Below are 26,894 nucleotides of genomic sequence, written 5' to 3' on the forward strand. Positions count from 1 at the left end.
TAATGGTAGTATTTGGGAAGATTGTCAGAGCCTTAGGAGATGGAGTCCTGGTGGAGGAAGTGGGCCACTGGGGTAGGCTTAGGCTTAGTAGCCTGACCCCAGCTCCCATTCAGCCTGTGTTTCCCAAGTGGACATGTAAGCTGACAGCCAGCATCCCGCTCTGCCACCTGACAGCTCTGTCACCACACCCTCTCTGCCACTGCATGTCCCAGAACTGCAAGAACCCCTTCTCCCTTTAAGTTGCTTTTGCCGGGGTCTCTTATCACAGCAAGAGAAACGTGAGATGATCTGGCCAGCAGCTGCTCTCTGGCCGTGTGCTGTGGCAGGTCAACTCTCTAACAGTGGTGAGGTTGGGGAGTGGATACAGAGATGAGGTGTGGTGTGTTCTTTCTCTCACCACTGTGATCTAAGACCTCTCAAGAAGCAGCTTAAGAGAGAAGGGTTTGTTTCTGGCTTACTGTTTGAGGGGATACAGTCTATCGCAGTGAGGAAATGTGGTCACAGGAGCATGAGGCTGCTGGTCACCCCAAGCCGTCCATCAGAAAGCAGAGACAGATGAGTGCCAATGTTTGTCAGGTTTTGTGATTCTGCAGTTTCCTTCCCCCTGTTATTCAGTCTGGTACCCAGTCCATGTTTAGACTTCTCTCTTCAGTTAAAGCTGTCTGGTGTCTTTTAGGTAATTCCAAACTCGGGTCAAGTTGACCATGGAAATTAAGCCTCACAAATAGTGACCGGGGTTCCCCCCAGATTCAACTGTTAGCTGGTTTCCTGTAATCAAGCCCTCCTCTAGTCTATTTCTCCATAAACACCACAAGTGACAGACAAGTAGCCCCAAAGATTCTTCCTCACTTACATCACCTGGGTCTGTCTGATAGTCAAGGAGACCACAGACCTGATGCCCGGCCCTTCCTTCCCTCTCTGGGCCTCTGTTTCCTTATCTATAAAATGAGGAATTTAAACCAGACAAGACCAGAGACGGAGTACTCCCCAATGCTGCACCTGCAAGGCTACAGGATTGCCCTGAATGGAGCACTGAGGGAATGAAGAAAGGACAGGTGTATAGATACACAAAAAGCTGGGGTTGGGTAGGTAATTCACTCTCGTGGAGATGCTCCAGGAGCAGCCTGGAAACCCAGCTTATTTTACACCTCTGAACTGAGAAGGCAAGTCTATTCTATACTTCTGTCTTAGTGAAGCCTGTGAACAGACACCATGACCAAGGCAAGTCTTATAAAGGACAACATTTAATTGGGGCTGCCTTACAGGCTCATAGGTTCAGTCTGTTATCATCAAGGTGAGAGCATGGCAGCATCTAGACAGCTATGGTACAGGCATAGCTGAGAGTTCTACGTCTTCATCTGAAGGCTGCTACTGGAAAACTGGCAGCTAGGACAAAGGTATTAAAGCCCACACCCACCAGGCCACACCTACTCCAACAAGGCCACACCCCCCAACAGTACCACTCCCTGGGCCAAGCATATACAAACCATAACCACGGCTGAACCAGAAAGCAGGTTTTGCTAATTAGGATGGGGGTTTCTGTAGGGGAGCAGTTGAGGCTGCAGCCAGCAAGGAAAAGGGGTTGTGTCTATATTGTCCACACACACCATCAACACTGTATGCGGACCCAGGGGAGACTTTGCTATATCCCTGAGCCTAACCTAGGAAAGGCTCTACCATTCCCATGGGTCCGAGGCACTGGGGACCTTGATATGGCCATAGCCAGGTCAAGAGGACACATTGACTCAGGCTTCATCTGCTCCCACACCCTGACTCCCCACTAGATCTGGGGCATTTTCCAGCAACATCCATGATGCTGAGCTCACTGATAACTCTGGCTTTGTCTCGTCCCATCTCACAGTATGTGCTAAAGGAGCAGGACATGGATGGTTCACTGAACAGATGCTCACCAGGCGACCTCCTGAGATTTGACGACTATAATAGCGACGGCTCCTTGACCCTTGGAGAGTTCTACACAGCCTTCCGTAAGTGAGACCCCTGTGTGGGGCTGTGGGATTGGGAACTAATTTCCTCTGGTATCCATCCTGTGCTGTGGTGGTGATGTGGTATCAGGTGCCTGGACTGAGGGCACTTGGGACATGTGAGCCTGGCCACAGCTGACTTCCAGGAGGATTTGGGTTAAACGTGAAAGAAGTTGAAATTGTTCTGTGCAAGCCTGAAAAGGGCAAAACGAGGTATGTGGGAAGGAGAGGACTCACCAACCCTCTGCCTTTTGAGTAAAGGTGTTCCTCATTGATGTAGGGATTTGGGGCTGGAACAACAACAGGACTGTAACAACCACCCTCTGACTGTGCTCATGTGATTTCTCCTGGAGAGACATGAAGAAATGTTTATCTACCTCAGATGTGGCATTAGTGACAGATCACAGAAATGACTCCACCCTAGTTCAGCTTAGTGAACCAGGGAGTTACTGGAATTAAAGGAGCCTGGATGACTCCAAGGTGGCAGTACCACTGAAAAGCCCACAGATCACAGCAATAATTCACCTGTAGGACTTGAAGGCAGGTGGGCTTGTCAGAGAGTTTCTTCTGTCCTGCAATTTCTGTTACTGATATAACTTGTTGGGGGGGAGGGAGTGGTGTCTTGTGAATCTTGTGAGTTTCAGGAGCTTCCTAGCCTTGTTTTATTTACTTCCTGAACCATAAGCTTCCTTCCTCCAGGAGAGATGTTTCAGTGCAGGGGAAAGTACAGCAGTGGACATGGAGGCAGCCGGGCTCCACTGGGCGGCCTGGAGGGAGACTAGAGAGATGCCACAGGCATGGCCAGGCAGCTGGGATCAGTCACTAACTACCCAAGTACTTCTGTTGGAGTTGAGTAGAGGCACTCAACTCTCCCTAATGAGCAATTCTCAGGAAAAAAAAATCATTAACATGTTGTTATAGCCTCTAGCTACTGCTTAAAGAGGCCCAGCCTTGATTGGAACTATTTCATAGGATTAGAGAAAGGAAAAGTGTTCAACACAAGTTCTCAACACAAAGGAGATTTATCCGCCCCCTAGGGACAGAGGGCAGGGATAAGGGACAAAGGCAGGACATAGAAGGTGAGGGAGAAGGGGAAGGGAACAAGGGAGAAGAAGGAGGCATATTTGTCCTGTTGGACAAAGGACTGCCCTCTGGACAGATAGGAGATATAAGTGGCCCATAGGTATATGGCGGTTTATAAAGGTAAAGGGGGAACCCCATCTTAGGATGAGGTGTTTAATTTTGATTGAGTATATTAATTAAGTGAGCCAAAGGAGACTTTTGATGGCTGGACTTCAATACTTTGATAGTTGGATCTTTCGTGGTCAGCATCAGGAGGAGGAAGTGACCAAATAAGGGAATAGTCCCTGGTGAGTAGCTTTAGGGATGTAATCTAATGGCCTTTAGTAAGGCAGAGGGAGTAGGGAGAAGAGCCATGTCAGCCACACTCGAGCTGGCCAGAGTCCCTTCGTTTAGGCATTGTAGTAACCTTGAGACCATCTTAGAGGGAGCTCTTTTTATCCTCACCCACAAAGGAGATGTTTCCTGGCACTAAGCAGGTTTTACTGGAAGCCGAAATGTGCAGGTTTCTAGTTAAGACAGTTTGGTCTTCAGCAAACAGGGCTTGCTGTCTAAGCAGATATTGGAGGTACTGGAGGTGCTCACTTCTCAAGGGAGAAGGACAGATGCACACGGCCTTCAGGAAGAGGAAGCAGTGGGCAGCTCTACAGGAGTAAAAGCAGTAGGTCAGTGTTAGCCCTGTGGTCTCAGGTGAGAGACCAAGTCTTCCTCCCTGTGAAAACAGAGTGGGTGCTCTGAGTGGCTTCTCCCTGGGGTTCCCTAGTGTGGGCCACACTTGGAGGTGACCTGCTTAGAGATTCTATCAAGGTAACTCTAGTGGACTGACACTGAGGGGAAGCCAGCTAGTGTGCTGGGCCCACGCTAGAGACCAGAAGAGCATGCTCTACCCTAAGTGGAAGAAGCCCCTTTATAATCCAAGGTTACTTAGGTCTGCTCAGAGCAGGCAGTGTGAGAGTCTGATGCTGTGCTTGTGGATGTGACCTGCAAGGTCCCAGTACCTGATGTGACATCAGCCTTGGGTAGGGAGTCAGTGTAAGCTCCTACAGGTACCTAAGCCACATCCTAAGCCACAGAATTTAGGATCCTTCCTCCTAGCATTCATCTGGAACTCTATCTCTCCGGAAGGTAACCCTGAATACCAGCAGTCTTTGAGCTCTGGCTGTTCCCAAGAGGCAGTTCTTCTGTCCTGAGGGCAAAGGGACATTTGTGGCTGATAGGAGACATCCTTAAAGGACATAGAAGAGAAACACAAATGATTTTCCCAGCAGTAATTGCCCATGTGCCTGGTGTGGTTCTGTGAGGAAAGAGAAGGCTTTCCGGTTCACAGCACCCTTAGTATCCAGGGCTACATCCAACCACCATCACAAGGCCTTGATTGATGTACCACGACCATGTTTGGTCTCTCGCCTCCTCATCCATGCCAACTAGTAAAACCAAAACCTGTATCTGTAGATACGAGTTCATGATAAAGCGTGAACGACTTGTAGGCTTGTCCCGTTGCTAGAAGTACCTGTTTGGAGTATCAAGAGCTTATTCCCCAAAATGATTCTTGAAATTTAAAAATGTTTAGGGAGCTGACTATTAAATAATCAGGGATTTTGCAAACACACACCTGAGTGGTCAGTGGCTTTAAATCTAAAGTTGTAGGAAACTGTAAACCTCAGATAGCACAGAAAGGTTACCCAATATGGGGTATTATTATTATTGTTATTATCATTGTTATTATTATTACTCAGTGAGACACGTGCTAAGTGTAGACCTGAACATCACTAGAGAGGCCTTCCCTGTTGACTCCAGTGCTTGGGTCATCACTAGCCTCTCTGTCCACTTCCCTTGATAATACTGGTCCCTCAGAACTTGGATGGACTAGGGACCCAGCATCAGAAGGACCCACAGCCAGATTTGCTCTCCAAGTCAGGGGACAGCAAGTTTTCCAGGAACAGAGGTGATGCTTTCCAGGAAAGCTGCCTGAACCCCAGCTCCTCTGCAAAGGGTCTCGATCACTTTGTGGCATGCAAGGGAGGAAGTTTCTAGATTAGGTTGGTTGAGCTGGGAAGACCTACTCTAGGTGTGGACAGAAGCATCCCACGGGCTGGGGTCCTAGACTGCTTGAATAAGGCAAGGCAAGTCGGGCACTAAAGTTCATCTCTCTCTGCTTCCTGACTCTGGGTTTAATATAACCAGCTGCCTCGTAGTCCTTCTGCTGTGACCTCCCTGCCATGATGACTGTGATCCCCTCAAAGTATGAGCCAAATTAAACCCTTCCTTTTTTAAGCTGCTTGTCACAGCAGTAGTTAATTATTGGACTGACAATGGTACATCCTTGATCCTGGGAATGGATCTGGAGCCAACCTGCAAGCTCTTGGCTCTTGACACCCATGGAGACAGACAGGCCATTCCTTAAAGAAGGTCAGAACAACTGTGAACCACTATAGGGAGGGGGCACGTTGTCCCCTCAGCTCCAACCATAGGTTTCAGGCAGGGCACCCTGACGTCTGCTTCTCCCATTCCTGGATTATTATTTGAAAAGCTTTATGATCATCATTCTTGAAGCAAATTAGATTCTGCGGTCGCCTTGGACTTGTTTTGAACCGGGCAGCCAAACCATTCATCACAGCCCAACCCAAATAATAGATATGCAGTAAAATGTAAACTCGTAGCCATTGTGGAAGCCACAAAATGAGTTAACCCAGCTATAAAGGCCTGACATGCTGCAGCTCTGAGCACCCAGGGATCAATAGCTTTTCAAAGTTATAGGAACTACTGATCCCCAGAGCCATGGTGATGGATGGATGGGTGAGTTTTAAATGAGTAATTAAAGCGAGACACACAGGTGTGACCGATTCCCTAGAAAGCAGCGGCCATTTGAGAAACCTCGCTGAAGGCCAGCCGTACCGCACACATCTCGGCAGCAACATTTCGGATTTGATTTTAGCAGCTGGAGTCGATGGGCCAGGCGAAGTTGAGTGTTTGGGGTTTCATTTTCTAGCTTCCGTCTTTTGTGAGTTTTGTTCCTGGGCTCCAGGAAGGGTAGAGGAGGCAGCAAAACTCCAGCCCTACCGCCTTCTGAAGCAAACTCAAAAGATCTCCTGAGGATGATAGGTTCTGGGCTGGGAGTGGTGTGCACACCTTTAATTCCTGCACTTGGGAGGCAACTCGGGCAGATCTCTGAGTGCCACACTGTCCAGGGCTACATAGTGAGGCCTAAATAAGATGATGGGTCTGGGTGTTTGGCCTGCAGAAATGCCATGTACTGCCAGAAATCCCACACGGCCTGTTAGAGGCTATGGCATGGGGTTCCATGGCCACCGGCTGCCCTGCTAACTGAGTTGGTTCATAGTGAGGTTGTATCTGTCTCCTGGCTTTAGGAAGTAAGTGAATGTCACACTCTGGGAAGAGGGCACAGGAGGTATGTTAGTCATGACAACCAGCTCTCTGTCTCTCTGTGTCTGACTCTATATCTGTCTCTCTGTCTCTGTCTCTCTGTCTCTCTGTCTCTGTCTCTCTGTCTCTCTGTCTCTCTCTCTCTCTCTCTCTCTCTCTCTCTCTCTCTCTCTGTGTGTGTGTGTGTGTGTGTGTGTGTGTGTGTGTGTGTGTGTGTGTGTGTCCATGAAGGTGTTGGAGGCAGAGAATAACCTCAGATGTAGTTTCTTGGGCACCGACCACCTCGGTTTTTAAGACATTCTCTCACTGGCTCAGAACTCAGCAAGCAGTCAAGGCTGCCTGGCCAACAAGCCCCAGGGGTCTGCCCATCTCTGCCTCCCCTGTACTAGAGTGGGATTTCAATCAGCCACCAGACTGAGCTTTAAAGATGGATGGAGGGCCATCCAAGATCAAACTTGGGTCCCCATGCTTGCAAAGCAAGCACTTTACCAACTGAACCATCTCCTCCGCCCCTGAATCCATCTCTTTCTGACCCATCAGGCTGAGCTAGGACTCCCATCCCCGTCACCCATCCCCCCCTACAGTGACAGGCATGAAAGATGAAGGTGGCCTTCCCGTCTCACTCCATCTGTCAGCTAAACATTGTTTTCAGGTTGCTTTTGACATCCCAGATCAAAGCCAGGTCTAGGAACTAAAGGCGCAGTGTCCTCTCTGCGTGTGTCCTCCACCTCCCTCCCCTCCTCCCCAACAGCCACCTGTCCCTGCTGTGGCAGAGACCCAGGCCCCAGGGCTACTGGAAAAACAGGATGCAAGCTCCTCCCGACTGTTCATCACAGTCAATTAACTTAAAAGTCACTCACCTAAAAAAAAAAAGCTTCTCAATTCTGCATGGTTTTACACTTTTCTGAATGTTCGAGTTAGGATCATGTGGGGGGAAAACAGGTCACTTAAATAAGGACTATTTTTTTCCCTCTCTTTAAATTCATTATCAGTTTCTCCTACATTTTTGGAAAGATACTTGTCCGCTTAATTAATCCTCTGAGGGCAAGCCCAGCAAACTCGTGGACGGGGCGGGGGAAGGAGGGGTTTGAACAGCCACATGTGCTTCATATGGTAACATTCTAGGTCACCAGGGACCCCCAAGGTGCTGACAGGGTGGGAATCAGACCCAAGTCTCCCTCTGGCTCTTCTAACCAGGCACCTTGGAATCAGACGGACCGTGAAGTTGCACGTGTTTTCCCACCATCTTTGCTACAAAGTGGAAGGGAGGCAGGATTTGGCCATGCACATCTTATCCCCTGGAACTAATAATGGCTTCCACCATCCTAGGCTTCCACACCAACCTCCTCGGACCCCAAGATCACCAAGGTGGTGAAATAAGGCTACCATGAACATCCAACCAGCTCTCTCTGGCTACCCACAGAGCGTGGGCTTGACTGCAGTTGTAGGCGGACCTCGCTTCATCCTTGACATTCACCCCTAGGTTTTAAGCAGTGAGGCCAGGTTAGAGGATGGGTTCAGAGCCAGCATTCCACCCTCGGGGGCTGTGTACGGTCAGTGTCACTGTAGTTGGTAATGGGCTCTTACAGTCATAGAGACACCTAGCAGTTAACAGGAGCCAGCACTGTATGCACCGCACCCACTTTCTCAGGTAAAGAAACAAACTCATTGAAGTTTAAGTATCTGCAAGTAGCAGAACGCAGACGGCCCATGCACATGATTCTAGAAACTTCTCAAGTATTTAAACATTCTTGACATTCCCCTCTGCATTCTCCAGGGAGAAACGTACGGTTCCCCCACACTTCAAGGTTATCCCAATAGACTCCTTGCCCAAGAAGTCTTTCTCATCTCCCTCACATAGGCCAAACCCTGCACCCCATTATCTGGGAGCCCAGAGACTGTCCTGGGTTTGTCTCGGCCACTTTTCCTCCTCTCCTCTTCCTCCTCCTCTGTCCACCTTGAAGTCTCTAAAACACACTGTCTCTTTCTCATCTGAGTATTTCACTCCTAAGGACTGGAGCTGCACCGTGAGGCCCAGCGTTTCCTGCCATTGTCTGGAGCTCAGTCCTTCCATTTTTTTTTTTTTTTAAAGATCCCAGCTGGAAGCTCTCAATGGCTTCAGTGTAGAGCAACTGAATAGTAGAAAATGAACTAATTACAGGTTGTTATTGAAAATCTATTATACGCAAATTGCAAAAAAAAAAAAAAAACCATTCAAATATGATGCTTTGGTTTTTGGTTTTGGTTTTTTTGTTTGTTTGTTTGTTTGTTTTTAAATCTTATTCTTGGAGGAAGAGGTGGGGTTGGGTGACTGGACACTTCACCTGTCCTCCACCCAGTGCTGCACAACCACCTCAGGCCCATGGGGTTACACAGCCCAGCCTGACTTCATAGAGAAACTTAAAATTCTGCGTGGAGCTCTCTGGATATTAGTAAATACTTGAAAGTGGCTGCAGAGGAGGCAAAAGATTTGGTTACAGAGACATAAATGAGAACAATTGAAATGTCAGCCTTTTACAGGGTATTGCTGTATTGCCATCGTGAATCTCACTGTTTTCTGCAAAGCTTTTGTCGGAACTTGAATGCTCAATTCAGCACCCAAGGTCATATTTCTGTTTTCCACGCTTGCTCCCCTAAATGGTAGTGTTGGGGAGGCTTGGGATGTGCAAGCTGGAGCTATCCAAAGCCTTTACCTCAGTGAGGATCCTTATGTGGCCAAGGTTGACTCCAAGGTTCCAAACAAAAGCCCAGAGAAAAAACTTACAACACGAATGAAACTCCCAGCAGTCTGCTTGCCTCCTTGGCCTGCCCTTCGACCCTGGATTTCTTGTGGGTGTGGCTGGCAGGGAGTGTGAGGCACCTGGTGGTGACCAGATGCTCTGGTGTTAGGAAGCACACCCGAGAGGCTCTTACGGTTTGGATGTGGAGCGTCCCCCACAGGCTGGTGCATCAGTACTTTGTCCCACCGGGTGGCGCTGTCTTGGGAGACTGAAGAACCTTTCAGAAATGGGACCTAAAAGGAGGAAGTGGGTTGCTGGGGGTGGGATTGGTCCTAAGGTTTATGATCCAGCTCTACTTCCTGTCCTGTCTTTCTGACCCACTCAGAGGTAAACAGCCTTACATACTCCTGCCACTGAGCCGTCCCTGCCTGGATGAACCACACCGTCAAACATGAGCCCAAGTCAGTGCTTCTCTTAGACTGCCCTTTGTCAGGTGTTGGGCCATAGCAGTAAGAAAGGAATGGATACAAAGGTGTCTCCCAAGGCTGGACATTTGACATGTAACCATGAGTCCACAATCTCGGTCTTTGTTTTTTCTCCTACCACATCCTTTCAGACTGCAATCTCTTGCAAGACCCTACAGCTACTATCATGAGGCTCAGTCTGTGGTCTACAAAATACATGTGTCCTAAGGTTTGGGGGGTGGGGGACAATGATCAGAGGAAGCCATGACAGGACACATGTCAGGATACAAGTATGACATGGCAGGATACAATGATTAAGTGGGCATCTTATGGGTCATACTCAACTGGCTCCAATAGCATGGTTACCCCTGGTCAGAGCAGGCTGAAGAGTCATACCCTGGGAACCAAGAAGCTCTAGATAGGTAGAGAGAGGCACCCTATGCCTATGCTGCTACTTAAACACCAGGTAAGGGGGAGATTTCAGACCCTCGATGCTACCTCATCTTAAATTCCCCATATGTCAGCCCCTTCTTTTTCTTTTTTTCTTTTTTCTTTTTTTAGGAGCTGGGGACTGAACCCAGGGCCTTGTGCTTGCTAGGCAAGCGCTCTACCACTGAGCTAAATCCCCAACCCCTATGTCAGCCCCTTCTTATCATGGCTGTCAATGGGCACCACTCCATTCCTAGAGACGAAGGTGGCTTCTGCCTACCCCAGAACTTAGCCTTTACTTGGAGCCTCCCTCTGGACCCAAGGTTGAGACAGGGAGGATGGTAGGTGGTTGGAATGTTGACGCAGACCATAGGACTAAAAAATATCTGCAAAGATGGCGGCAGAGGGAACAGGACAGAGAACAGTTGGGCAAAGACAAAGAAGGGCAAGAGTGTTGTTATCCTGAGTACCTGTCACAGTTAGAAAGGAAAGCCACTGAGCTGAGGGGAGAAACCTGGAGCTTTTCATGTGGTAGGCATTTGGCCTGGTAGCAGCAGGGACTCTTTAAAAAGATTAGAGGCCCTATTGAAAAGTAAATATCTATGTGAATATATAAGAAAATGGCCAGAGTGATGTGACAGCTTCCAAAGACAATAGTCAAGGTGTTAACCTGCTCCCCACTTGGTATTAGTTGAATTCGTTGTCCACCATGGTCCGTGGGGTAGTCTAGGAGCTAGATGGCTGGGCTGGCAAAGAGGTCCCATCCCCTGTATATAACCTAAGTTACCTCTCGGCCCCGCTGGCCTTCTGTCACATTCCCACTCACTCTTTTAGAAGCTAGTCTCAGCTTCCTGTATGACTGGGCACCTGACCAGTCCCACCACATGTCTCCCAGAGGCTCCCTTGAAGCTCCCTGAGGAAGCTCAAGGCCAAGAGGCTGGCAGCACACCCTGCAGTGACATGTGTAGACCCGAATCACATCTAATTTCTGTGAGCACAGGACCTTCAAGGTCAGAGGCCATGGCCACTGTGAAAGTTGGTCTTTCTGGATATTTGTGTTCTTGAGGACTCAGGACCATAGCAAGTGGTCAGATAAATAAGCCAATGAGAGATGCTCTCTAGTGATGGAGAAGCAGGTCTGACTATGTAAAGGGCAGGACACCTACTAAGTGTGATATAGTCCGATCCCAGCTTACACAGATATAAACAGGACAAGCTCTAGTCTCCTCTGCCCTGAACCCCACCTCCCCATGAGTCCCACCTCGAGTGAAGACAGCCAGCCAGTCTGCCTGCTACCACGAAGGGAATGATAGTGCTCTTTAGCACAGAATACTTGGTAATGGCTTTCTCTTCAGGGCTACAGCTCCATCTTGGCTCCTTAGCCACAATGTCCTGCTGGCTCGGCCTCCTCTTCCTGGTGTGGAGCTGCCCCCTGGAAGGTGTGCAGCAGCCAGCATGTGGAGCCCTAGAGGACAGTCTCAGATAGCATGGGTATTTTGTTTTCAGAAAGGGGTTTAGGTGGAACAACTGCTCGTGGTATGTTAGCAAAGTGCCCACAGCTCAGGATAGACCCAGATACACAGGGCTCCGTTCCCAGTAAGTCCCAGTAAGTGGATGAGTAGGGTGCCTGAAATGTATTGAGACCCCCACCCCACCCCACCCCCCCCCCACCCAACCGTCCCCTATCTGCGTGGCACATCAGGTTCACAGTCCTTGAGAACACTTTGGATACGGCCTAGGTAGAGCCCCCTCTATTCTGCTACCGCTGACTCTCCAGAGCCACTCGCAGACCCCCAGAGCCCAAGGAGGCTGCAGGCTACAGAGCTCCATCCAAAGTCAGGCCACTGATTCCAGATCCGTCCACGACAGGACCTGCAGTGAAGCCCTGGGGGAGCTTCACACCTGCTCTAGCCAGGACCCTCTCGGGTCTTCACTTTCTACCCCTGCAGTGTGTGTACAGAAAACACATTCCACCCACAGACCGCTGCAGAGGGTAGGACCTGGGCCATCACCTGCGTGGCTGAATCCCTTTCCCGGTTTCCAGTCCATCAGCCCCCTAACCCCTCCCCATCCCCTTCTATAGGGGTGTTCTCCTCCCCATCCACCTCCCATTACCACCCCCCAACAACCCTGTACACTGGGGGTCCAGCCTTGGCAGAATCAAGGGCTTCCCCTTCCACTGGTGGCCCAACAAGGCTATTCATTTCTACCCATGAATTTGGAGCCCAGGGTCAGTCCATGTACAGTCTTTGGGTAGTGGTTTAGTCCCTGGAGGCTCTGGTTGGTTGGCATTGTTTTTCTTATGGGGTCTCAAGCCCCTTCAGCTCTTTCAGTCCTTTCTCTAATTCTTCCAATGGGGGTTCCATTCTCAGTTCAGTGGTTTGCTGCTGGCATTCGCCTCTGTATTTGACATATTCTGGCTGTGTCTCTCAAAAGAGATCTATATCCGGTTCCTGTCAGCCTGCACGTCTTACCTTCATCCATCTTATCTAGTTTTGGTGGCTGTATATGTATGGGCCACGTGTGGGGCAGGCTCTGAATGGCCATTCCTTCAGTCTCTGTTCTAAACTTTGCCTCCCTATCCCCTCCTATGGGTATTTTTGTTCCCCCTTTTAAAGAAGGAATGAAGCATCTGCATTTTGGTCATCCTTCTTGAGTTTCATGTGTTCTGTGCATCTTGGGTAATTCGAGCATTTGGGCCAATAGCCACTTATCAATGAGTGCATACCATGTGTGTTTTTCTGTGATTGGGTTACCTTACTCAGGATGATATTTTCTAGTTCATTCCATTTGCCTATGAATTAACTTTATGAAATTCACAGGTGCTTTTAGACACTTGTCGCCTGCCTCTCCACCAGACCACACCACAAGAGTAACAGAGTTACCGGTTGGGGGGATGGGCAATTACTGCACAAAGCTTCCTGGTTTGGGGGTCGAGGTGCCTTCTAGCTCCATAGGGAAGCTGAAGCCCCAAAAAACAGAAGTGTCCCCCACTCTCCCTCGAGTAATCAGGTCTCTGTAAAATGTCTTCCTCTGAAATCCAAGTGACTTCTCAGCTCCCCCAAACAAACATACTTCCAGAGATTCTGTTGGCCCTGCCCATCTATAGAATTGGCCCTAACCTTCAGAGGCCACTCCTATGAGATGGCACTGAAAACACACTGGTACCTGGCAATAGGTTCAAGAAGTAAGGACTTGGAGACAAAGGTCATACATCCCTGCTTTTGCGTGTGTTCAGAGCACCCATCACTCAGCGTCCCTCACTGATATCTTGATAGCAGCTGACAACGTCGGAGCTCTCAAGAAGCTGGGCCCTGATCTGGAGGCAGTTTCCATACTCAGGGCTACATGGCTCATACTCGGGACAGGGCAGAGTATTTAAGGGTTGAGTTGGCCCAGGGCTGGCTCAGAATGAATGAGAGTGAATCAGCCGGGCAACAAAGAACTAGAGGCCATATAACTCAGCATGGAGAAAGATTCCAGGGCTAACCAAGAGCCCTGCCAGCCTCTGGTCCCTGTAGTCACTGAACGAACAGATGGGCCTGGATAGGCACACTCCATCCCTGTGGGAGTTCAGAGTCCCCATGTCACACCGTCCAGCACCAGGGTGCAGAATATATGCAAGGCAAAGCAGACGCCCCGCCATCCTGCTGGGTGCTAACCAGATGCCATGGCACGTCCCTGCCCTCCCCAAGGAGCCATGAGTCCTGAGAATACTGACATATGAGTAGCAGGCAATGAGTGACCAGAACTTCCTCAGGAAGCTTGGGATTCTGGGTTTTGAAAAGAAGAGAATTGTACAGTGCCTTCCAGAGAGGTTGGGAGTTAAAAAAGTGTAATGGTCATACCCAGAGGGGGCCTTGGACTCAGTAACAGCCCTGTATTATGAGTGAGGTTTCTCTAAAGGAACAGAACTGATAGGATGAAAAACATTGTATACAAGTGTGCACGTGAGCACACACACACATATATATATACACATATACATATGCACATACGGGCTTTATGCACATACGGGCTTTATTAAAGTGGCTTTTGGGCTGTGGTTCAGGCAGCCCAGCAATAGCTGTCTCCCAGTGAAAAGAACAGGATTTGGGTAGTCCATAGGCTAGGCGTCAGTCCCATCCTGGTACTGAAACCCCAGAGGAGTCCTGGAGAGCTGCCAGTCGTCGGTCTATGTTGGAATTCCAGAGAAAGTTCTAACATCAGCAAGAGGATGGGTGAAGCTGCTCGTGAGGGTGAGGGCAAGCAGGAGAAAAGCAAAAGTTTCTTCCTTCTCCCGTGTCCTTTTATGAGGGCTGCCCTCAGAAGGTATGACCCAGATTGAGGGTAGGTCTTCTCCCCTTGAATGATCTAATCAAGAAAATTCTTTACAGACATGCCCAGCCGCTTGGGTTTTAGTTGATTCCAGACGTAGTCAAGTTGGCAACCAAGATTAGCCGTCACAAGCCCCATGCCCCCATCCTAAATACATGTCTGCCAGGGGGGCTGCCTGTTGGATTGTGTCATGCAGAGGCAAGTCCAGTCCACCCATCCTGGGTCCTCCCCTCCCCCTTCCCTTGCTTCTAACCAAGGGTTGATGGAATGCATCTTCAACATGAGGGTGCAGGGGGAGGTATTCGAGGGCCCCATAGAGCATCCCTCCAAGGAGAGCAGCTCCTATTGGCACAGGAGTATTTGGCATCTGCTTCTGCCTTGAGAAAGGAGCCAGTGTGCTTCTACTGGAAATGCTGTAACCATAAAAGAATGGCCTGCACAGGACCCCTGGGTCCCCTCAAGTCAACTCTCTATTCTACAGAGGCTGGGTATTCACTTCAGAGTATTCAAGACCAGACTCTCCACAACCTCCCCTCCCCCACCTGCCTTCCAGCCATGGCTTGGGAAGGATTTGGAAAGAAGTCCATGTGAAGGGGAATCAGAGATGGTGTGGGCCCGGGGAGGGAGGAGAGCTAGAGCAGCAGTGTAGCTGTTGGTTAATAGCCGTGAGTCATGGCAGCTCTGAGAGGGAAGGAGGACCTCTCAGTTACATGGGACTAGGAGGGGGCATGAGGAATGTGTGGCCATGGAGGCCCCTTGTGAGCCTCTGTGCTGTGTCTGCATACCTTTGAAGTCAGAAGAGCTGATTGATCTTGCCCAGAATGAAGGGCAGAGACCCAGCCCAAGCCCACGATCCCTCACTCCCAGACCACAGGCTCTCGGTAAGCAGCTGTGGCCAGGCCGCCAGGCAGATGAAATATTAAAGAACCTCAGAGTCTAGGAAGTTTCACTGTAAATGGGTTGTGTCGGACTGGACCAACTGAACTAAAGAACAGCATCTCAGAAGGCCATGGGCCCTTGCCAACTGTAATGCTTTCAAGAAAAATGGCCTCCAGATGCCCAGGGTGCAGGAAACAGTGCCCACCATTAAGGAACATTACAATGGCTGCAGCCCAAGCCTCAAGAGCCCCAAGTGGTACGTGGGGACAGTCTCCTGGTTGCTGGTCCCTGCTTCTAATCCTCAGGAAGGGATACTGGTGCCAAGAGTTCCTCCAGGGTGAGCGGCTGGATGAGCACCAGTCACTGGTTATCTGCAGGACAGTAAATGCCCAGAGTGAACTAACACACACTCAGCACCATGGCTTCACGAAGCTTCATCCTCACACAGTCCTTAAAGTCATAGAACCAGCAAGGTGGGCCGGTGAGCCACTTTGCATGTGATTGTAGCCTAAGGGAGTCCTGTGAGGGTTTGAACACTTGACCACCAGCTGGTGGCGCTCTTTGAGGAGGTTGTAGAACTCGAAGGCAGTGAGGCCTGGTTAGGCGACAAGCTTCCAGGGTTATGGCCCAGCCCCACTTCTAGCCCCACTCTGGATGTTTCTTGATCATCCAGACCTGAGGTAGCAGCCACAGGATCCCACAGCCACAGCAACCAGTTGCTCCCACCAACAGACCTTCCCCACTGTGGTGAACTTCTATCACTTCAGACTGTAAGCAGGAAGAGATCTCTGCTCCCTGAAGTTGTTTTCTACCCAGTGTTTTGTCACAGCCGTGAGAAAAGTAAACACATGCCCTGAATGGAAGCAAATGGTGACATTGGCTGTCCTGTAGCCCTGCGTGCCAAGAATCCGCTCCAGGCAAGCTCTGGCCTTAGCCCTGAGAAGACAGTGGTGACACGGTGGTAAGCCCGTGCCTGTCGCTATATCTACAAATTACCTATTGAGGGAAATGGTTCAGGGCCCAAGATGGGGGAGCCCACCCAGAATGGACATCTGCCATGTGGTCAGGGCATGGTGCCAATTCACAGTGCAGAGGCATCGCAGCTCAGAAGCCGAGTGCCGCAGCGGGCTCCCAGCATGCAGCAGAGCTGGCTTCTGAAGCCACATCATTAATTTCAGGTAATAACCCAGCATTAATAGCTGATGCTAAACCCGTCTAGGTGAATTCATTAATCCTCACAACAATCTATGAGGGAGGAGCTATCATTATTCCTCTACACAGATGGAACCCGGAGGCCCCATGCGTTTGATAACTTGCCCATTTTCCAGACCTAGAAAGCTACAGGACGGGGCTCGAATCCAGGAGCCTGGCTTCAAAGCCCAAACTCTTGCCCACTCTGCTCTGACTCTCAAGTTCCTCAAACAGCTTTGGTCACCAGCATGTGTTTTCACGAGAGCCCTTCTGGCACCTCAGATTTGGCAGCTGTTGTCTTTGCAAGTACCTGTGGTGTGGGAAGAGGGATCTATCCACCCAAATGATAGACTGTTGATCCCAACTCTACCCAGCCACACTCCCAGCATTCTGTTCCACAGCGGCCAGTCCAACCCATCACCTGCTTCTAGAATCTGTGATGGACTAGATCAGGGCTTTGGGGGCAATATCTGTAGAGGGCCAGAATCAATCTGGCAAGCTCTTTCTGGAACTCCATGTGTCCAGACTTAGGTATCTATGGGCTGTGAGTAGATGGGTGCACTGGGTACAGTCAGGTGCACAGGATTAGTTCACATACAGGAAGCAAAGAGCAGGGGTTGGGGGGCTGTAGCTGGTGACTGAGCCAAGACTTCTGTTACTACATTTATTGCATTAGCCAATAAAATATCGTGCCTCGCTTTGTGACAACCCTTATGAAAGGTACAGTGTGTAGTCCCAGTCAGAGATGGGGAAACTGAGGCACTGAGATGTTAAAGAACTTGCCTGTGGTCACCCCAATGGAACCGAAAAGACCAGGGACTTAGCACAGATTGCAGCAATCCCAGAGCCCCCATCCATATGTCTTAGGAGGTCACATGCCACCCACAAGTGTACACATCGGCTTAAGAACCGATGTGGATGTTCTCTCTTCTTCCAGCATCCTCCAGCTTGCATGTGCCACCGTTTGCCTGATTAAGTCCATCTTTTTATTCATTAATCAAGGGACTGATTCTTCCCCCGACTGTTGGTGATGTTGTAAAACTCAATTAATACCCTTTAGCAAAATGCTTTGAGACCCCACATGTGGGTTACAACACATTAGCACAAAACTGGTTTGTTTTTGTTTTTTTCTTTTGATGATACTGTCTGACATGAAATATCGTCCCACTGATGCCTGAAGAAAGCCTTTTTCAAGGGGCTTTGATGGACTGTGCCCATCAAAAGGTAGAGGCACTGGGTTGGAGACATGGCTTAGCAGCGAAGAACTTCCTGTACTCCAGAGGACCTGCGTTCAGTTCAGCACCTATGTCAGACAACTCACAAGCACTTATGACTCCGGCTCCAGGATATCTAACATCTGCTTCTGGCCTCTGGAGGCAAATGAATGGGCATGTACACAATTGCAATATGTGTGTGTGTGTGTGTGTGTGTGTGTGTGTGTGTGTGTGTGTGTGTGTGTGTGTGTTATATACTATTAGTCAGAGGTCTCAGAAGTGTCCCCTGTAAAACCCACACCTAAGCTTTTCTGACTTCCCCATTATACCCTGAGCCCCTGGAATCAGCACCAGGCCACCCACACAAATGCTCCCTGGCGGGGGATATGTGGGCCATGGAGGTTCTGCAGGCCTGAGAACAAACCCCCTTGCCTTGGTGGAATTTTCACTGCAATAGGGCTCCTGGACACACACCAGCAAGAACGCTGGGGGTGCTCTGAGAACACAGAGGGAAGGCAGCGCAGGGTGGGTGGTAGGCAGCAGAATCTAAATATGATAGATCTAGGATGGTTTCTTCCAAGAAAGGGGCCGCTAAGCCCTGTGCTAAGAGTTTAGGGCAGAGTTGGAAGAGAAGAATGCTAAAGAGCCTTCCTGAGGCTTTAAAGAAGTTTGTGACAGTTGGTCAGGTAGGATTGCCATAGTCAAGGAGCTAAAAGGAAATGGGTGTTCTCCAGGTGCTTGGAGATGCCAACACTTCAGGCACAAGGGGGCAGAGTCAGGCCTCAAGAGGACGGAGTGACTGGACTAGCCCATAGCAGTCCTCCAGACCACAGCCTGGCCTCAGAGAGGGGCAAAGAAAGGACCTATTTTAATTTTCTTCTCAGGCTTCCGCATGACAAAGGAGAAATATCACCCAACATTATTATCTCTCAGAAAATACTCTCTGGAACCATAAAAAGGGAACTACAGCAGAGCCAGCCCACGAAGGCTGCCCCTAAATCAGCAGCCTCTAAATTACCACAGCGGTACTCTCTAATTCCTGTGGATGAAAACATTAAAGATGACAATGTCCTTTTAAATCAAACTCCCTGGGACTTGCCGGACAGAGTCCCCGGGCTTTCCCCTCTACCTCCCCCCACCCCAGATTTTTTTTCTCTCTTCACCTTGTAATAAGATATAAATCATAACTCGTAGGGGCAAGCTCTGGTATACAAGCTGTGAACATGGAGTTCTCTGAGAATGAAGGTGTTTTGTTAATGGGAAGTGTCTCATCCCTGGGAACGGGAGACTCTCAAGTACAGTTTGCTATTTAATATCACACTTCTAAAGTGTATTTTATTCTTAGGCTGGCCACACTGTCTGTGGCATCACTGTGATGAATCAGATAATATGATGGTACCCCAGAGACTAGCGGCTGCCTGGATCTCCCAAAGGGGACGGCTGGACTCAAGTTACCCAGAGGCAAAGACAGAACCCCCAGAGCCTTACCCTGTGAGGCAAGGAGGCACCTCTCAGAGAAGGACACAGAAGCAGTAAGCTGCCCATGCTGGCCTAGCTTACTGTCTTAGCTAGGGTTTCTGTTGCTGTGAACAGACACCGTGACCTTGGCCACTCTTACAAACGGTAACATTTAATTGGCGCCGGCCTATGGTTTCAGAGGTTTAGTCCATTATCATCATGGTGGGGGCATGTCAGTGTGCAGGCAGACATGGTGAGAAGCTGAGAGCTCTACCTCTGGATTGACAGGCAGCAGGAAGAGAATGGGACACACTTCCTCCAGCTAAGCCATACCCACTCCCACAAGGCCACACCTCCTAAGAGTGCCACTTCCTGTGGACCTGTAGGTCCATTTTTTTTTTTTTTTTGGTTCTTTTTTTTTTCGGAGCTGGGGACCGAACCCAGGGCCTTGTGCTTCCTAGGCAAGCGCTCTACCACTGAGCTAAATCCCCAACCCTGTAGGTCCATTTTTATTCCAACTACCACACCTCGCCAACAAGGTGCAAAAGCCTCACATGGGTTCCAGAGGCCGTTACATCCCAGGACAGGCAGGAAACAGGAGTCACAGGTCAGAGCAGCCATACTGGCAAAGTCCCAGATACGTAGAGCTATTACTGTTCCTGAGGTAAGAAACTGGTGAAAGGGAAAAAACCTCAGGGTTAGACCAAGCAAGACCCCCCCCATATCTGTTCTCTATGTCAGCTTCTTTCCCATCTATGTTTGACCCTACTCTAGGTCCAGCTCTTCAGACCTGAGTGGGGAGCCAAGGCCAGACCAAGCTAAGTCTGAAACCGTACTGTGTCACTGTAATGGTCAATATTATAAGTCAACAGGATCCAGAATCACCTAGGAGACGTTTTCCTAGGCACATCTGTGAGGGAGTTTCTACATTAAGTTGGTCGAGGTAGGAAGGCTCACCTTAACTGTGGGCAGCACCATTCTACAAGCTGGGTTCTCGGGTTGCTTTTATGAAAAGGGGAACACAAGTTGAACGCCAGCATTTATTTCTCCCTGCTGCAGGCACGTGGTATGACCAGCCACTGTGCCTTCTCCTCCGTGACACCTTCAGGCTAGAATTAAACCTTCCTTAAGATGCCTTTGTCGGGTATCTCATAGCAGCCTGAAGCTGCCAAAGTCAGAGGTCTTGGGAGTCTCAGGGAAGAGCTCAAGACTTAGGCCTGAAATGAAAGGGTCTGCTGGCTAACCCCCACACATCCTGATGTGCATGGTCCTTTTTCTTCCAGAATAGCCAAACACCTTAAAAGGCTTCCTCAGCCTGTGCCATTAACTTAGCCCTTCGGTCTGTGCCTGTCCCCTGCCTTCCCTGTGCAGCACACACCTGTATGGATGAGAAAATTGAGTCCTGCAAGGTCACTCATGGCCCATATACACTGCCAAAAAAAGCACCCTAGATCCTCCTATAAGGTGACCTCACTGCAGGGCTAGCACCACCAACCTATCGCCTCCAAATATGCCCCACCCCCACCCCACTGGCCATCTCTTCTCTGTTGTCATCTTTGTCATTTGTCATCATTTTCTTCCTCCTCCTCATCCTCCTCATCCTCCTCTTTCTCTTCCTCTTCCTCCTCCACTTCTTCCTCTTCTTCCTCCTCTTCCTCCTCCTCCCCCTCTTTCTCCTCCTCTTTCTCTTCCTCCTCTTCCTTCTCATCTTCTTCCTCCTCCTCCTTCACTTCTATCTTTTTTTGTTTTTATATGTATGTGTGTTGTACATATACATGGGCACATGTGTGGAGGTGCATGTATGTACAAGTGCATGCAAGGGCCTACACTTGATGGCAGGAATCATCCTGAGTTGCTCTTGCACTATATTCCTTGAGTCGGGGTGTCTCTATCAAATCCCAAGCTCACCCATATGGCTAGTGCCCCTTGCCAGCTTGTTCAGGGGATCCCCCGTCTCTACCTTCTGTGGCTGGCATTACAGGTGGGCTGCCATGCCTACCTGGCATTTACTAGGACCTGGGGATCCAGAATCCAATCCCCCCCACCCTTACAGGTAAGCGCTTTAACTGCCAAGTCATCTCTCTAGCTTTAAGTGACATCTTTACTGTATGTCACTGACTTTTTCTATAGGTGACAAATTCTTCACAAGATAGACTATCTACCACAACTGCAAGATATATAATGAGAAGCTTTGTAGACTATGAAGAAACCAGCAAGTGTGGCCACATCCAGTGGAACCTGACCCTTGTGCCATGAGGGGCCTCCCTCCTCCAGCCATGCCTCACTCCCTCAGTGGGTCTCGGCCCCATCAAGCCTCAGGCATCTAACTTCTAAAACAAACCCTTGGCTACTGCTTATGGGTACCACATATGACTAAACCCTCAGTCCTATCTCCTGTGTCTGCCTCATTAATGAATTATTCTTCCCAACTTCATTTGTATCAAGATTGTATCCAAGCGCAACACTGAGCTGGAGAAGCCATATGACTCAGTGGCAGAGACAGATGTGGGTTCTGGACCTAGGCCACCAGACGGGGAGGCGTGGCTGAACGGGACCCTCATTGTGATAGGCCTGTAGCACACACTCCACCTCAGAGCCTGGAAATAGGGCTGCTGGGTGAAGGACAAGCCAGGGGCTGGCCCTGCTCCCATGCAGAGGAGGTGCAGGCGGCCCTGAGGTGTCTTCCAGCTGCGTGGCACTAGGTTTTTGGGGCGCTGTGGTAAGGGGTTAGGCTACGGTCACAGGTGCTAATGGATGACACTCCAAACATTCAGTGGCTGGGATCAGCAAACAGCCCCGCCTGCCTCCAGACTGATTCGAGCAGAGACGAAACGCATCTTCTTTATTCTTTTCCTTCTTCATGATCCAAGCTGCAGTCTTTGATAGTTAATCATCAAGTTGTCTTTGTGAGGGAACACACACGCACACACACACACACACACACAGAGAGAGAGAGAGAGAGAGAGAGAGAGAGAGAGAGAGAGAGAGAGAGAGAGACCGACCGACCGACCAGGAGGGAGAGGAGAGCAGGGCCCTCCAGGCGGCACGCCTGTGAGGCTGTTGACCAGATTGACCGCCCAAGGCTTGTTCAAAGCCTCATTTTTCATCTCCGCCTCCCTCAGGGACAGAGGGCCAGCAGCAGCTCGCCCTGCACATTTGGGCATCACTCCTGACATACTCAGGAAAGCGCTGAAATTTATTTCTTCCATTTGAATACAAATGCAATTGAGACGAAAAAAAAATTTTTTTTTTGTTTCAGAAGCCATTGCTCCAGTTCTGTTTCTCATCAAGTGAATTGACAGCCAAAGAGAGACGGAATAAGCAACTAGGCGTCTGGCTGTGCCGGGTGAAATCAGACCCCTCACTCATTATGGGATGTGGACAGGGTGGTGTCGAGCTGTGTTAGCAGATGGGATGGGGCTGCTGCCCAGGCAGTGTGTTAGTCACTGATGCATCACCATGATCAAAATACTTTACCGAATGATCTAGAAGAGGGAAGATTTACTTCTGCCCGTGTTTTGGGGGGTTCTCAGTCTGTCATAGTGGGAAAGGTTTGCAAGGGTTAGGGGACTAAGAGTGTGTGGTGGACTAGGTAGCACAGAGAGCAGGATGAGACAGATTTGACTTTCAAAGGTTAGCACCCCCACCCCCACCCCAGCACCACATCCACCTTCCAGGCCCCCACTTCCTGAAGGATCCATAGCCTCTCCCAAAACACACCACCGGCCAAGGTAGGGATACTCGCATCAGGAGCCTGTGGGGGGAATGTTTCCTATTCACATCACAACAGGGAAGTCTAGAGACAGACTGAAGGGCTCGGGCCGGGCCGTCTGGAGTCCGTCGAGCTGGCGGACAGGTACTCACAGCAATAGCTTGCCTGACTCCACTTGAGGGGCTGTCATTCTCTTTCCTCAGCCTCTGGGCAGAGGGAGGGCGACAAGTCCAATAACTCTTGCAAGATGTGTGCCTCAGAATGACCATGAGCTGGGAGCACTTCCTAGAGGAAGGTGGCCTTGGCTGAGGCTTAAGACAAAGATGGATGGGTTTGTCCAGAGAGAGGAAAGGCCTCTGCTTGGAGGCGAGAGGAAGCTAGAGAAGGTTCAAGCATGGGCGTTCCAGAGTGAATACTCCACTCGAGGTTAGGGTGAGCCACGGAGTTGAGCCCTCCAAGGCCAGGTTCCGCCTCTGTCTAGCATATCCTGAGCTGCTGCCAATCCTTGGGCCTTTACAGTCCATATTCTCTTCCTGGGTCCCAAAGATAGCGAAGAGACCAATGCCCCCGAGCTGACCTTGCTACCGAGAAAAGCTCTACCAAAGAAGGGCATAGGATATGCAGCGCCCCGTCCCGGACAGAGCCTCTTACAAATACAGGTTTGCTTTGCTTCCCTCTAAGCTATAGGGAGAGGAATGCTACCAGGGGTCGGTATCTGGGGCAGCGTTTACAACCTCTTGCCGTCCCATTCAAGGAGCTGAAATAAAGGTGCACGGCAATTGCCTTGGAGAGATGGACTGAGCTGGCCCACAGGTGCTGGCTCCCGTTTAGCACCTGTGCCCACAGAAGGCTTTGTCTCCTGAGTGACTTGCTGTGGGGCTATAAGCTCAAGAGTGTGGCAGCTCCCAAGTCATTCGAGGCTGGCCAGGTCCCGCTTGCTCTCATAGATGCTAAATGTGACAATCTTACAAAGGACCAACTATTGCCTGTTAAACAGCTCAATACAGGGAAACAGGCAGGTAGCAGGCCTGGGCAGAACCAGGCAGATCCAGACAGGCCCAGGACGGGGCTGGTGCTATTTGCCCAGCCCCTTGACTGTGCTGCATGGGATTCTTGAGCAATTATGGCGTCCCAGAAACAGAAGGGCCTCTTCACCACTACAGAGACTCCCAAAGCCCAGACCCAAGATGCTCACCTGGGGCCTTCAGACTCACCAGACTCCAACTGAGGGCGGTCATGTCCCTTACTCTCAAGCTACCCAGTCAACAAGAGCCAAGGCTGGGCTAGTGAAAATAGGCCAGTCACTTGTTCACTCGGCACTGTGCTTTATAGAGTATGGTGTTCACTTCTCAAGGTGCAATCACCACCCCATTCTACAAACGGGGCAATTGAGGCTGTGATTAAAGCCACACCTCCAAAACATGTACCCTTGCCCCCTACACTTTCTATGGGAGTATGAGGAAGCAGTCCTGGAGGAAGTTTGATATTGGAACAACTCCTAGAAGATAATGGTGCTTGGAGAGACTCGGGGAGGGGTGGGGACAATGCGCTATGGCAACACCAGGGTGCAGAACACACTCAGAAAACGGAGTGACACCAGAGCCTGGGGGACTGGCTAAGGTTAGCCAAAGCAAGAAGGCCTCAAATATCAGACCAGGGGCTGAAACAAAGCTCTGGGTTCAGAGAGAAACAGAACCAAGGCTGAGCAGTCTAGGATCCCTCACCTGTACCTGGTACAGGGCCATCTGGCCTGCCCCTCCCTCCCTCAGCACCCAAGTGGCATCCCAACCCTCTTTGAGAGCAGCAGGCATTCTGTGGAAAGCACATCTCCCAGACTCCCCACAGTCGGCCGGTGTCTCTGTCAAACACACCTCATAACGCTCTGGCCAGAGGCCTAGCTGAAAACCTCCCGGTACCTAGCCCTTGGGAAGTACGTGATGTGAGAGCCAGGCCAGGCAGCCTGGCAAGGCAGGGATGCCCACGGACAAGAGACTGCTTCTAAGTGAAAGAGGTGGAAAGATATTTAAAATCAATACCCTCGAATTAGGTTTTCCTATTGTGAGATTGAACATGCTCCATTCAAACCCCAAATGTGAAAGAATGTCCAAGCAGCACCAAGGTGTCAGCGTGTCTTATGAATTACAGGCGCTCGGAGGCGCTTTGAACAAAAACAAAAATTGTAGAAATTGTCTCCAAACAATAGCAAAGAAAGCTGCTGCCTGCCCGTAAGGGTTCTTGCACTCCACATAAGCTAGCTCAGCCGAGCCTGAATCCCTACCCCCAGTGCCTCCCTGTATACTTCATTCAGCGGAAGGTCCTGTAAGAAATGCTATGACTGGGACGGATCTCCATTCATCCACAGGCTCCAGAGCGGCCTCGTGGCTCACGGGCTGAGGTTTTGAACCCCTTTGAACCGCAGCCTGAGGGCAAGAGGTCTATGTCAAGAATGAAGAGGAAAGTCTGAGTGGGTGGGCCTGCATCCAAAATACACTCCATAGAAATAAGACCTCTTCAGAATAAGGAGCTCATGATCGGTGGTTATACTTACTTGACCTTGGACATCTAGGGATGCCTTTCCAAGTTCCAGGCCCCATTAACTCTGACTGGCAGACATACTAACTTGCATTCATCACCCTCTGGTGTAATGTCAGATACCTTACACACACTCCTCTCAGGAAAGCTTGGAGGCAGAGTTTATGATGATTCCCATTTTACAGAAGAAGAAACCGAGGCAGAAACTAAAGCGACAATCAGGGAGATTGTATGGGTCTGACCTCAGTCCTCTGCATATGTTAGGTTGTGTAGCTTGGTCTTCTTGTGGGACTCCTAGCAGTGGGAGCTGGGGCTGTCTCTGACTCTTTTGCCTATTTTGGGGACCCTTTTCTCCTGATGGCTCACCCCTTCCAGCCTTAATCTAAGGGGAGGGGCCTACTCTTACTGAAACTTGATATGCCATGATCGGTGATGGGAAACCAGGAGGACTGAATCTGGAGAAGAGGGGACATGGGGAGGGGAAGCCGAGAGGAGAGGAAACTCTTTGGGGGATGTAATATATGCAAGAAAAACAAATAAAATTAATTAATTAAAAAACTGTGCCCAAAGTTGCACAGTCAATAAATAGCACAGCTGGAATTAGAATCCAGGCTCCTAGCCACTGTACAACATCCTAGCTAACATGCCATGGTCCTGTCCCATACTGAGACAGAAAAAAAATGCATATTCCACTGTCCTCCAGTGCTCAGAGTAGGGCCAGGCACAGCAGAGTTCTTGGTGCCCTGGGTGATGAAGCCACCCAGCTCCCATCCAGAACTCTACGCTTGCAGCTTGTGGTCAACCCTGAGAGCTCTGAGTATCCAATTAACAGGGTCATCTGACACAATTTGCCCCTAAACCTTCAAAAACCAGGAATTATTCTAGAGACTGGGGAGGGCTCCAGGCAGCCGCTGCTTCTACAGCCACAGGCCGTGCCAAGTGATATCGAGCTGGGCGCATGGGAACATCTGCAGCAGCTGGGGCTACAGGAGGGGCTTTGGACCTCAGTCTGAATGAGCTTCAGCAAGTCCCACTTGTCAGGGAGTTTGCCTCACCAACCCCAAGTCTAGAGGAGAGATACGGATATGAACCTGGATGCAGGAGGCTCCCCAGGAGATAGAACCTGCACGAAACCCTGGGGAATTCTGGGAAATGATACCTCCTGAGCCTTGGTGAGGAAGGTGTGAGGTTTAGGTCATCCTCCTGGCAAGGGTAAAGGTCATGTTTCAGGGCAGCCTAAACAGAACCTTGAGGGCTAGCAGCAACTGTTGGGGAGAGCATTGGGATACCAGCAGGTAGCTCCTGGCTCAGTCTTCTTCTAGATTAACTAAGCCCGCCCGCGCCCCCCCCCCGCATTCTTACAATTCACTTCAGAATTGAAGTCTCTATTTTCACGCTTCCGGGACTCCAACTCCATGACCTCTTGGGTTTTTCTCTCCTCTGAAGGAGAGCCCTGCTTCTTTATAATCAGAGGACTTGTAAATCCTGTGCAACACTAGCTGATTGGGACGTTCGTACAGGCTGCATCGGGA

At 50.0% G+C, this 26,894-nt stretch overlaps 1 protein-coding gene and 1 long non-coding RNA gene across 2 annotated transcripts in view; one reads left to right on the top strand and one right to left on the bottom strand.

The window, feature by feature from the left end:
• The window catches only part of Fstl4 (follistatin like 4), a 433,128-nt gene that overhangs the window by 322,339 nt on the left and 83,895 nt on the right, over nt 1-26,894 (top strand). The window contains exon 6 of the mRNA XM_032911962.1: nt 1,862-1,985. Coding sequence (XP_032767853.1) covers nt 1,862-1,985 — 124 coding nt within the window. The remainder of the gene's footprint in view (nt 1-1,861; nt 1,986-26,894) is intronic.
• The window catches only part of LOC116908672, a 70,224-nt gene that overhangs the window by 20,997 nt on the left and 22,333 nt on the right, over nt 1-26,894 (bottom strand). The window lies entirely within an intron of this gene.

The sequence above is a fragment of the Rattus rattus genome, chromosome 9 (assembly GCF_011064425.1).
Source record: "Rattus rattus isolate New Zealand chromosome 9, Rrattus_CSIRO_v1, whole genome shotgun sequence".
In the NCBI taxonomy this organism is placed as follows: Eukaryota; Metazoa; Chordata; class Mammalia; order Rodentia; family Muridae; genus Rattus; species Rattus rattus.